This window comes from Oncorhynchus mykiss, chromosome 20 (assembly GCF_013265735.2).
Source record: "Oncorhynchus mykiss isolate Arlee chromosome 20, USDA_OmykA_1.1, whole genome shotgun sequence".
Classification (NCBI taxonomy): domain Eukaryota; kingdom Metazoa; phylum Chordata; class Actinopteri; order Salmoniformes; family Salmonidae; genus Oncorhynchus; species Oncorhynchus mykiss.
The window spans coordinates 755,175-768,499 of NC_048584.1; the positions used below are offsets into that span (position 1 = coordinate 755,175).

The following is a 13,325-nucleotide window of genomic DNA, read 5'->3' on the forward strand; positions in this document are numbered from 1 at the left end:
CCAGAGTCCAATGGCGACAAGCTTTACACAACTCCAGCCAACGCTTGGCATTGTGCATGGTGAGGCTTTTTCATGAAAACCCATTTCATGATGCTTCCGACGAACAGTTATTGTGCTGACGTTCCAAACTGCCTCTGGAAATAACTCGGTAGTGAGTGGTGCAACCGAGGACAGACCATTTAAACACGTTACGCACTTCAGCACTCGGGCATTCCCGTTCTGTAAGCTTGTCTGGCCTATCACTTCTCGGCAAAGCCATTGTTGCTCCTAGACGTTTCCACTTCACAATACCAGCACTTACAGTTGACCGGGGCAGCTCTAGCAGAGCAGAAATTTGACGAACTGACTTGTTAGAAAGGTGGCATCCTATGACGGTGCCACGTGGAAAGTCAATGAGCTCTTCAGTAAGGTCATTCTACTGCCAATGTTTGTCTATGGAGATTGCATGGCCGTGAGCTCAATTTTATACACCTGTCAGCAAAAGGTTTGGCTGAAGTAGCCGAATCCACTAATTTGAAGGGGTGTCCACATACGTTTGTATATATAGTGGTGCTAAGAAATACACACAAGAGTAAAACGTGTGACAACCAACCCCTTCTCCTCTAGAGAAGAGGAACGAAAGAGATGATGATAAGAAATACATGTAAAAACCATTGAAATATGTAACTAAGCAGAGGACACTAGATAAGATGCCCTTTGGTATTGTACATTTAATATTCACATCCTCTTTGTTGTTGATGATCAGTATTTTATTTGTTTTCATGCAGCACATAAATTAAGGAAACAGATTTGTGCCAAATCAATACCAAGATTTTGGCATGAATCTGCTTCCATACATGGAATGCCCTTCGATGACAGCAAAGATTGATTGAAACTATTTGAATCCAACCTGTGGAAGCTGTCCACCATTTTAAGCTGTCCCCTAAGCTCCTTCTTGGTGAGGTGGTCCAGCATGCGAGCATCCACCAGAGATTCCATGAAGTAGGAACGGTACTGGGGCAGACCCAGGCTGGGCAACCACTCATTCCCTACCCACTCATGATTCATGTCCCCGTAGGCCAGGATCTAGATGGGGGGGAAAGAGGGAGGGAGAGAGGAGGGGTGTTGGGATACAAAACATAGGTGGGAAAGAGGGAGGTGGGATATAAAAACGAGAGAAAAAGTGGGTGAGAGAGCACTAGACAGTGAGAATCGATTATTAGGATGCCGGTGGGCGGAGTTGGGAGGGTCGTCAGCTTCATGGGAAACACCTGGGCCAGGTGTCTCCCAGGATAAATAGACCTCTTCCACATTCATGGAGGAGATTCTCTCCATGCAGACACCTTTGTAGATTGTGTTGTGGTTCTTGGTGGCCTTTTGTTTGTTTGTTTGTTTTGGCACCTTTCAACACCCTGCATTATCACATTCATGCACGCAAAACTCACTTACACTACTGATTACACACATTGTATATTTTCCTTAGTTGCTTTAGTTAATAAATATATATTTTGTTACTCCTTATCTCCACGTTGTCTCCCTTTGTTACGGGCTTTGAGCCAGTTCGTGACAAAGTGGTGATTCTAACTGACCTAAAACAGGGCATTTTTAATTGGAATAAATGTCAGGAATTGTGAAAAAAAACTGAGTTTAAATGTTTTTGGCTCAGGTGTATATAAACTTCAGACTTCAACTGTATGGTCTGTTTGCAATGTGATATAATCACTTGTCACGCCCTGACCTGAGATAGCTCTGTTTTCTTTATATTTTGGTTAGGTCAGTGTGTGACTAGGGTGGGTACGCTTGTTTTGTTTTGTCTAGGGAGTTTGTATGTCTAGGGTTTCGTAGGTCTAGGGATTTTTGTAATTCTATGTTGCCCTGATATGGTTCCCAATCAGACAGCTGTTTATCGTTGTCTCTGATTGGGGATCATATTTAGGTATCCATTTCCCTTTGGTGTCTGTGGGATCTTGTTCTATATTTAGTTGCCTGTCTGCACTCTTCATTATAGTTGCACGTTTCGTTTGTGCTTGTTTGTTTTTGTTTTGCTGAGTTTAGATTTTATTATAAACATGTGGAACTCTACTCACGCTGCGCCTTGGTCTGATCTTTATAACGAAAATGACATCAATATAGTTTCCCCGATCATGACAATAATATTAATGACAAAACAACTCACCTGGTCCCAGCTGAACTCCTTCACTTCCTTCAGCAGAGGAAAGGGAAAGAGGAAAAAAAGGATAGATATGGAAGGAGAAGGAACGTTTGCCAGAACGGTAAATGGCAGGAGGCATTATGGAGAGGGGAAGATATAAGGAAGGAGGAACAGTTTGTTGGTGAAGGAAAATTAGTTGGAGAAACACTACATTCAAAGAGAAATTGGGGGAGTATTGGGGGAAAGGTTCAGCCTAATCAGAGACAAAGACAAAGAAAACAAATGATAAATGGCATTTCATTCAGCATAGTCTCAAGTTGCTGACGATTTTAAGCCAGTTAAATGTGTATCATACAATCTTATACAGTTTCGAATTAATACACTATCGTTAGACAATTGAGTTGAACGAAATATCTTTTAATTTGTTGAAAAAAGATTTAATCACTTTTGAAATAAGATACTTTCTAGGAGAACTTAAAGCAAATAGAAACAGCTTACTGGTTTTATGGCAGCGGTCAGTGACTCCATTTCTGCATGAGTCATCCAGATATTACTGGTCGACTGTGATGTCATTGAGGACAATTTGAGATTGGAAAAGAATAAATGATTACAGTTGGAATACATTTTCACTCAGACACATTCAAACTTCTGGATGTGTGGCAAGTATGTTACTGAACATATGTTTGTGTGCAGGTTATTACGTATTGTTTCACTTACAGAGTGTGTGCTGGCCGGTGCCGAGGGGCTGGTGAGGGACACCATCTCCTGAATGGCCAGGCGTAGTTTAAGGCGATGCAGGGGGTTACTGATGCCAATCTCCCGCTGGATCTCTGTGTCCGACAGGTTGGCCATAATGGCACCGCTCTTCACATTGGCACGACACGCAGCCACATACCAGGCAGGCATGCCCACCCACAACTAAGACGAGGGAGACCGAATATGGAATATGGGAATATTTACACACATTACCTGCCAATAAGGCTGAATTGAATTAAAGAATATGTTCATCATGAACAATAACAGTAAAAAAGTTGACACCTACTCATTCAATGTTTTTTCTTTATTTTTACTATTTTCTACACTGCAGAATTATAGTGAAGACATCAAAACTATGAAATAACACATATGGAATCATGTAGTAACCTAAAGGGCATTAAACATATCAAAATATATTTGAGATTTGAGATTCTTCAAAGTAGCCACCCTTTGCCTTGATGACAGCTTTGCACACTCTTGGCATTCTCTCAACCAGCTTCATGAGGTAGTCACCTGGAATGCATTTCAATTAACAGGTGGGCTTTGTTAAATGTTAATTGGTGGAATTTCTTTCCTTTTTAATGCATTTGAGCCAATCAGTTGTGTTGTGACAAGGTAGGGGTGGTATACAGAAGATAACCCTATTTGGTAAGATAACCCTATAAGACCAAGTCCATATTATGGCAAGAACTGCTCAAATAAGCAAAGAGAAACGACAGTCCATCATTACTTTAGGACATGTTATTCAGTGTTGTTTTTTGTATTGGCGACGGGTCCTCGTACCCACTTTGTTTATTGTTTACATTTAGTGTTTGGAGTATGTTTCGTTTATCGTTATTAAATAACTCCATTACACTCAGTTTGATTCTCCTGCGCCTGACTTCCCTGCCACCTATACACACGACTCTGACAGAATCTCTGACCTAAAAAGTCAGCAGGAGAAGGTACCCCGGCCATGGAAGTGGAAGAGCGCGTCATGGAACTCACGGAGATGATTGACAATCTGAGCGCCGCCATGGATCGCGTTGTCCAGAATATGGACCGCTGGGAGAGACAGGGAGTTTTTCCAGCGCCACCACAAGCACAACCGGGGTCTCCCATGAGCTCCCTTTCCCCACCTGAACCCAGCAGGATCCAGTTATCCCTGCCTAAGGGGTACGATGGAGATACTGCCGGCTGCCAGGGTTTTCTCCTCAAACTAAGCTTGTATTTGGCCACGGTCCACCCAGCTCCATCGGACCGTGAGAAGAGTTACGCCCTCGTCTCGTGCCTCACCGGGAAAGCCCTGGAGTGAGCCAGCACTGTGTGTAGAGAAGAGGAATGCTGTGTTGGACCATTTTGAGGAGTTCACCCGCCGAAGGCAGAGCGGCGGGTGAGCGCCTCTACCATCTGAGGCAGGAGACTAGGAGCGCACAGGAATTTGCTCTGGAGTTTAGGACCCTGGCTGCCGGTTCTGGATGGAGCGCCAGGGCCCTGATCGACCATTACCGCTGTAGTCTACACGAGGACGTCCGTCGGGAGCTGGCCTGTAGAGACACCACCCTCACCTTCGACCAGCTGGTGGACATGTCCATCAGGCTGGACAACATGCTGGCTACTCGTGGATGTCTAGATTGGGGTCTGGTTGTTCCATCCTTCCGCAACCTCTCTCCTGTACCCATGGAGTTGGGAGGGATGGTGAGCAGGGAGACCGGAGTGGGTTCCCACTCGAGCACCATATGTGGTCGCAGAGGTCACACTGCTGGTCGGTGCCGGGTTGGTTCCTCTGGGAATCAAGGCAGCAGGCAGGGCACTCTGGCGTAACCCCACGTGAGTAGGCACCATTCTCATCCAGAGCCCTCCGTTTCACATATGTTTGTCTCTGTCACTTCTCCTGAATTTTCCCCGTGTTCCCAGTATAAGGTGCTGGTAGATTCAGGCACGGCTGGGAATTTCGTTTTTATAGTCACAGCTGTGTATGCCCCCCCCCCCCCCCCCAAAGTAGATACCTCGTCGGCCCTGAAAGAACTTCACTGGACTCTATGTAAACTTGAAACCATACATCTTGAGGGTGCATTTATTGTAGCCAGGGATTTTAACAAAGCTAACCTGAGAACGAGACTTCCTAAATTCTATCAGCATATCGAATGCGAGACACGGCTGCTAGCGCCCTCGTCTCCTGTTTGACTGGGCGAGCCCTCGAGTGGGCCAATGCAGTGTGGAATGGTCCGGACTCGGCAAGGGATAATTACCCAGAGTTCACCCACCGATTCCGAGCTGTGTTTGACCATCCACCAGAGGGTCGGGCGGCAGGGTGAACGGCTGTTCCACCTGCGTCAGGAGACGAGGAGCGTACAGGACTTTGCCCTGGAGTTCAGGACCTTGGCCGCAGGAGCAGGGTGGAACGACAGGGCCTTGATAGTTAATTTCCGATGCAGTCTCAGGGAGGACGTCCGCAGGGAGCTAGCATGTCGGGACACCACCGTCACACTGGATGAACTCATTGACTAGGCTATCCGTCTCGACAACCTGCTGGCTGCCCGCGGGCGTTCGGATCAGGTCCTGTCGTTTCCACTTCCCGGCCCTCCTGCCCCTATCCCTATGGAGTTAGGAGGGGCGGCTTCGAGGGGGACCGGAGGAGGAGTGTCCTCCTGCACCAGTTGTGGTCGGCGAGGGCACACGGCCGACCGATGCTGGAGGAACACATCTGGGAGTCGGGAGGGCAGGCGGCGCACTACTCAATCACCCCAGGTGAGCTTCCTGTCGGTCATATGTGTTAACTTCTTTCCCTGGGTTTTTTCCCTCTCTACAGCATAAGGCGCTAGTCGATTCAGGCGCAGCTGGGAATTTCATGGATCGTGGGCTCGCATTAAGGCTAGGGATTACCCTGGTGTCGTTAGACCTACCTTTCCCCGTGCACTCCTTAGATAGCTGACCATTAGGGTCAGGAATGGTTAGGGAGGCTACGGTGCCGCTGGACATGGTAACGCAGGGGGATCATAAGGAGCAGATTAGTCTGTTCCTTATAGATTCACCTGCGTTTCCAGTGGTGTTGGGAATTCCCTGGCTAGCTCAACACAACCCGGTGATTTCCTGTCGACAGGGAGCTCTTAAGGGGTGGTCAGAGGAGTGTTCAGGCAGGTGTAAAGGAGTTGCCGTTGGTGCGACTACGGTGGAGAGTCCAGACCAGGTTTCCACCGTGCGCATTCCCTCTGAATATGCCGTTTTGGCTATTGCCTTCAGTTAAAAGAGGGCGACCCAATTACCACCCCATCGTCGAGAGGACTGCGAGATAAACCTTCTGGAGAACGCTGCACTTCCTAGGAGTCACGTGTATCCATTGTCCCAGGAGGAGACAGTAGCGATGGAAACATATGTTGCTGAATTGCTGGGACAGGGGTACATTCGGCCCTCCGCATCACCCGTCTCCTCAAGCTTCTTTTTTTGTGAAGAAGAAGGATGGAGGTCTGCGTCCGTGCATTGATTATAGAGGTCTAAATTCCATCACAGTGGGGTTTAGTTACCCACTACCTCTAATCGCTACGGCGGTGGAATCATTTCACGGGGCGCGCTTCTTCACAAAACTGGACCTGAGGAGTGCGTATAATCTGGTACGTATCCGGGGAGGAGATGAGTGGAAAACAGCATTTAGTACTACATCTGGTCATTATGAGTACCGCGTCATGCCATATGGGTTGAAGAATGCTCCAGCCGTCTTCCAATCCTTCGTAGATGAGATTCTCCGAGACCTGCTTGGGCAGGGAGTGGTAGTGTACATCGATGACATCTTGATCTATTCTGCCACACGCGCGGCGCATGTGTCTCTGGTGCGTAAGGTACTTGGGCGACTGCTGATGCATGACCTGTATTGCAAGGCGGAGAAATGTGAGTTTTTCAAACAGTCCGTTTCCTTCCTGGGGTATCGTATTTCCACCTCCGGGGTGGTGATGAAGGATGACCGCGTTACAGCCGTGCGTAATTGGTCGACTCCGACCACGGTGAAAGAAGTGCAGCAGTTTTTAGGGTTTGCCAATTACTACCGGAGTTTATCCGGGGTTTTGGTCAGGTGGCTGCTCCCATCACCTCACTGCTGAAGGGAGGACCGGTGCGCTTGTGTTGGTCAGCAGAGGCGGGCAGAGCTTTCAGTCGTTTGAAAGAGCTGTTCACCAATGCACCCGTGTTGGCGCATCCGGACCCCTCTTTAGCGTTCATTGTGGAGGTGGATGCGTCCGAGGCGGGGGTCGGGGCCGTGCTGTCCCAGCGCTCGGGTGTGCCACCCAAGCTCTGCCCGTGTGCTTTCTTTTCGAGCAAGCTCGGTCCAGCGGAGCGAAACTATGACGTGGGGGACCGGGAGTTGTTAGCTGTAGTCAAGACTCTGAAGGTGTGGAGACATTGGCTTGAGGGGGCGAAACACCCTTTTCTCATCTGGACTGACCATCGTAATCTCGAGTATATCCGGGCAGCGAGGAGACTAAATCCACGTCAGGCTAGATGGGCCATGTTTTTCACCAGGTTTCGGTTTACCATCTCATACCGGCCAGGCTCCCAAAACACCAAAGCCGACGCGCTGTCCCGCCTCTATGATACCGAGGAGCGGTCCATTGAGCCAACTCCCATCATTCCACCGTCATGTCTCGTGGCACCGGTGGTATGGGAGGTGGACGCGGAGATAGAGAGGGCCTCACGGTTAGAGCCGGCCCCCCTTAACTGTCCAGTGGGGACTCAGTACGTGCCGAGGGTGGTCCGGGATAAGCTGATCCGATACTCTCCCCTCCTCGGGTCATCCTGGCATCGAGAGGACAGTGCAGAGTCTTAGAGGTGGCCCACGCTGGCTAAAGACGTGAGATTTTATGTCTCCTCCTGCTCAGTGTGTGCTCAGAGCAAGGCTTCTCGGCACCTGCCTAGAGGGAAGTTACAACCCCTCCCCGTTCCACAACGGCCGTGGACACACTTATCGTAGACTTTCTTACCGACCTTCCCCCGTCCCAGGGAAGTACTACGATCCTGGTCGTTGTGGATCGGTTTTCTAAGTCCTGTCGTTTCATCCCGTTGCCCGGTCTCCCTATGGCCCTGCAGACTGTGGAGGCCTTGTTTACCCATGTCTTCCGGCACTATGGGGTGCCTGAGGACATCGTTTCTGATCGGGGTCCCCAATTCACGTCCAGAGTGTGGAGGGCGTTTATGGAGAGTCTGGGGGTCTCGGTCAGCTTAACCTCAGGTTTTCACCCCGAGAGTAATGGGCAGGTGGAGCGCGTAAACCAGGATGTGGGCAGGTTTCTGAGGTCCTATTGCCGGGACCGGCCTGGTGAGTGGGCACGGTATGTTCCTTGGGCTGAACTCGCTCAGAACTCCCTACGCCACTCCTCAACTAACTTGTCCCCTTTTGAATGTGTGTTAGGTTACCAGCCGGTCCTGGCCCCATGGCATCAGAGCCAGACCGAGGCTCCTGCGGGGGAGGAATGGGTACAGCGCTCCAAGGACACCTGGAAAGCCATCCAGGATTCGCTAAGGTTAGCGGGAGAACGGCAAAAGAGGAGCGCTGACCAGCACCGCAGTGAGGCCCCCGTGTTTGCACCGGGGGACAGGGTCTGGCTCTCGACCCGAAACCTGTCCCTCCGCCTGCCCTGTCGGAAGCTGGGGCCGCAGTGTGTGGGGCCGTTCAAAGTCCTGAGGAGAATAAACGAGGTGTGTTACAGGTTACAACTTCCTAGGTATTACAGTGTTAACCCCTCGTTTCATGTGTCTCTCCTCAGGCCGGTGGTGGCTGGTACCCTGCAAGAAGGTGAGGTGCCTGAGGTCCCTCCGCCCCCTCTGGACATCGAGGGGTCCCCGGCGTACACGGTTTGGGGCATTCTGGATTCGAGACGCCGGGTGAGGGGCCTACAGTACCTCGTGGACTGGGAGGGGTACGGTCCGGAGGAGAGATGCTGGGTTCCGGAGGGGGACATTTTGGACCCTTCTCTCCTGAGAGATTTCCACCGCCTCCACCCGGTTCGCCCGGCGCCTCGTCCTCCGGGTCGTCCTCGAGTCCGGTGGTCGGCACGCTGCGGGAGCCGCGCGTCGGGGGGGGTACTGTCACGACTTCCGCCGAAGTTGGCTCCGTTGAATGGTGGTTTTCATATGTGTATTCTCCGGACTATTTGGTCCTGTGTTTGGGCTGTATGCGCCCTGTATGTTGGCATGACCGTTTTGTTCGCCGGAGAATACATTTACGATATACTGAACCCTGCTCTCTGCGCCTGATTCCAACCCACCACTCCTAGTGACACTAATAGCCTGACCCTACCACAAACCCACCCAACCCCCTCCCCAACTGAGGGAGTTAAAGAACTCATATCCTTAGACACTAGTCTTTAAGCTAGATGTACCTGCTATGCATAGCATCGCTCGAATTAGGTTAATTCTAAATTATATGTATATGGAATTAGAAGTACACTGCTCAAAAAAATAAAGGGAACACTAAAATAACACATCCTAGACCTGAATGAGTGAAATATTCTTATTAAATACTTTTTTCTTTACATAGTTGAATGTGCTGACAACAAAATCACACAAAAATTATCAATGGAAATCAAATTTATCAACCCATGGAGGTCTGGATTTGGAGTCACACTCAAAATTAAAGTGGAAAACCACACTACAGGCTGATCCAACTTTGATGTAATGTCCTTAAAACAAGTCAAAATGAGGCTCAGTAGAGTGTGTGGCCTCCGCGTGCCTGTATGACTTCCCTACAACGCCTGGGCATGCTCCTGCTGAGGTGGCAGATGGTCTCCTGAGGGATCTCCTCCCAGACCTAGACTAAAGCATCCGCCAACTCCTGGACAGTCTGTGGTGCAACGTGGCTTTGGTGGATGGAGCGAGACATGATGTCCCAGATCAATTGGATTCAGGTTTGGGGAACGGGCGGACCAGTCCATAGCATCAATGCCTTCCTCTTGCAGGAACTGCTGACACACTCCAGCCACATGAGGTCTAGCATTGTCTTGCATTAGGAGGAATCCAGGGCCAACCGCACCAGCGCAAGGGGTCTGAGGATCTCATCTCGGTACCTAATGGCAGTCAGGCTACCTCTGGCAAGCACATGGAGGGCTGTGCGGCCCCCCAAAGAAATGCCACCCCACACCATGACTGACCCACTGCCAAACTGGTCATGCTGGAGGATGTTGCAGGCAGCAGAACGTTCTCCACGGCGTCTCCAGACTCAGTGGCAAATTTGCCAATCTTGGTGTTCTCTGGCAAATGCCAAACGTCCTGCACGGTGTTGGGCTGTAAGCACAACCCCCACCTGTGGACGTCGGGCCCTCATACCACCCTCATGGAGTCTGTTTCTGACCGTTTGAGCAGACACATGCACATTTGTGGCCTGCTGGAGGTCATTTGCAGGGCTCTGGCAGTGCTCCTCCTGCTCCTCCTTGCACAAAGGCGGAGGTAGCGGTCCTGCTGCTGGGTTGTTGCCCTCCTACGGCCTCCTCCAAGTCTCCTGATGTACTGGCCTGTCTCCTGGTAGCGCCTCCATGCTCTGGACACTACGCTGACAGACACAGCAAACCTTCTTGCCACAGCTCGCATTGATGTGCCATCCTGGATGAGCTGCACTACCTGAGCCACGTGTGTGGGTTGTAGACTCTGTCTCATGCTACCACTAGAGTGAAAGCACCGCCAGCATTCAAAAGTGACCAAAACATCAGCCAGGAAGCATAGGAACTGAGAAGTGGTCTGTGGTCACCACCTGCAGAACCACTCCTTTATTGGGGGTGTCTTGCTAATTGCCTATAATTTCCACCTGTTGTCTATTCCATTTGCACAACAGCATGTGAAATTTTTGTCAATCAGTGTTGCTTCCTAAGTGGGCAGTGTGATTTCACAGAAGTGTGATTGACTTGGAGTTACATTGTGTTGTTTAAGTGTTCCCTTTATTTTTTTGAGCAGTGTACATTGACTGTTCCTTGTAGCATGAAAACATTGTTAGTCAAGTAAGAAAATACAATTTGATTACAACAATAATGACCGTAATATTTAACCCCACTGGAGCATGTCTCAACAGCAACAAAAAACTTGGGTGCATCCATAGTCACCAACAGAGCCTACCCTTATCCCTGCCTCAGTATCACTAGCATACATCTCTAACAGTAAACAACAGTAAACAAGCAAACGTAATAGTAGCTAAAATTCCCCAAAGTAATAACATAGTTTGGCTTGAAACCCAGTCAAAAGCCACATAACTATTTAACCAAATCCGACCTCTCTGCGTAAAATAAAAGTGTACAGCAAAAATGTAACTACCTGGCATAGTGTGGATGTTTAGTAGCTATAGTTACACCCTTGTAAACCTAGCGAGCTGGCTAAATAGCACAGCCAGCATTAGCTATGATCCAACTTTACCTCTTCAGTCAATATCACGCTAGCCATCTAGCCAGCCGTTTCCTGTAGGGGGTAGATCCAGAATTTTGGGAATCCATTCCTGTAGAAAGGAGATTGCTTCTCTAACCCTCCACGGCCTCCGGGAAACCTTGAAGTCTCGTAAAAATAAAATGTGTCCTCGAGTTTAGAGATGGCGTCTTCCAACCTCTTGTATTTTTGTTCCATTTCCTCGCGGACGTCCAGGATGGCAGCCTGGTGGTCAGCATGGTCTTTTTCAAACTTTGTCACTCGTCCCTTTGTGACTTTCTGGTCTTCGTGGAGTTTATCGACCAGTACATCAATTTCGCTGTTTTATCTTTGTCCATCTCCATTCTGAACCTGGTGCTTCTTCCAAGCTAGCATCCTCCGAGGCCAAAGAAGGGCTGTCAGAGAGAGGCATTTTTCAATGCTTCATCTGAGGCTTTGACATATTGGGCATCTTTTGCTTTGGCGATACAGTAGATGTTTTAACTTCCAACTCACTATTATCGAACAGGTAAACCGTGTCAAAATACCTTCATTTTTTGAAAGTTCGAGGACGCTACGCAGACACGTCTTGTTAGAGCTTCGCCATTTCGTCGGAAGTCCCATGAAGACACAGTCTTGAAAATCGGTGTCATCGCGTGTCATGGTGAAATTGTGCACCTGCTAAAATTGGTTTCCTATTGAACATACTTCTTTCTGAAAGATTTATTATAGTTTGATTTCATTTTAGGGTTTCTGAGGAGTAAATACAAATGTCTTTTGACTTGTTGAAACTAAGTTCAGGGGTAGATTTTTGGATTTCTTTCTCTGCAAGTTGAACGAGTTGATTACTCAAATTGATGACGCCAACTATACAGACTTTTTGGGATATAAAAAAATATTTTATCTAACAAAACAACACTACATGTTATGTGTTTTTAATGTGGGGCGCCATCCTCAAACAATCGCATGGCATGTTTTCACTGTAATAGCTACTGTATATTGAACAGTGCAGTTAGATTAACAAGAATTTAAGCTTATGTACCTAAATGTTTAACCGCTATAATAACTATTAGAATTTATTTGAGCCAGTGGTACACTGATCCCCAATTGTTTTTTACATCTGCTAACCATGTGTATGTGACCAATAACATTTTATTTGATTTGGCATTAACTGTTCAGAGGAGACGTAAATCAGGCCATAATGGTCAAATTTCTGCAACAACAAAAAAAACTACTAAAGGACACCAATAATAAGAAGATTACTTCTTAATCTGTCTTTGGTCTGATGAGTCCAAATTTGAGATTGTTGGTTCCAACCGCCATGTCTTAGTGAGATGCAGAGTAGGTGAACGGATGATCTCTGCATGTGTGGTTCCCACCGTGAAGCATGGAGGAGGTGGTGTGATGGTGTGGGGGTGTTTTGTTGGTGACACTGTCTGTGATTTATTTAGAATTCATGGCACACTTAACCAGCATGGCTACCACAGCATTCTGCAGCGATACGCCATCCCACCTGGTTTGCGCTTAGTAGGACTATCATTTGTAGGACTATCATTTGTTTTTCAACAGGACAATGAACTAATTCACCTCCAGGCTGTGTAAGGGCTATTTGACCAAGAAGGAGAGTGATGGAGTGCTGCATCAGATGACTTTGCCTTCACAATCACCTGACTTCAACCCAATTGAGATGGTTTGGGATGAGTTGGACCTCAGAGTGAAGGAAAAGCAGCCAACAAGTGCTCAGCATATGTGGGAACTGCTTCAAGACTGTTGGAAAAGCATTCCTCATGAAGCTGGTTGGGAGAATGCCAAGTGTTCAAAGCTGTCATCAAGGCAAAGGGTGGCTACTTTGAAGAATCTCAAGTATAAAATATATTTTGATTTGTTTAACTGTTTTGGTTACCACATGATCCCATATGTGTTATTTCATAGTGTTGATGTCTTCACTATTAATCTACAATGAAGAAAATAGTAAAACAAATAAAGACGAACCCTTGACTGAAAAGGTGTCCAAACTTTTGACTGGTACTGTACTAATAATTAAATGGAGCACCTTCAGGTAAAACACTGCACATCATTAATGATTTCC

The 13,325-nt window shown here is 48.1% G+C and overlaps 1 protein-coding gene across 4 annotated transcripts in view; it reads right to left on the reverse strand.

Annotated features, from left to right (window-relative positions):
* The window catches only part of LOC110498794 (liprin-alpha-3), a 63,416-nt gene that overhangs the window by 12,364 nt on the left and 37,727 nt on the right, over positions 1–13,325 (reverse strand). For all 4 annotated transcript variants that reach the window (XM_036955583.1, XM_036955582.1, XM_036955581.1 and 1 more), the window contains 4 exons: positions 2,849–3,049; positions 2,630–2,692; positions 2,156–2,182; positions 890–1,065 (listed from right to left, as the gene is read on the reverse strand). In XM_036955583.1, the coding sequence (XP_036811478.1) occupies positions 890–1,065; positions 2,156–2,182; positions 2,630–2,692; positions 2,849–3,049 (467 nt within the window). The remainder of the gene's footprint in view (positions 1–889; positions 1,066–2,155; positions 2,183–2,629; positions 2,693–2,848; positions 3,050–13,325) is intronic.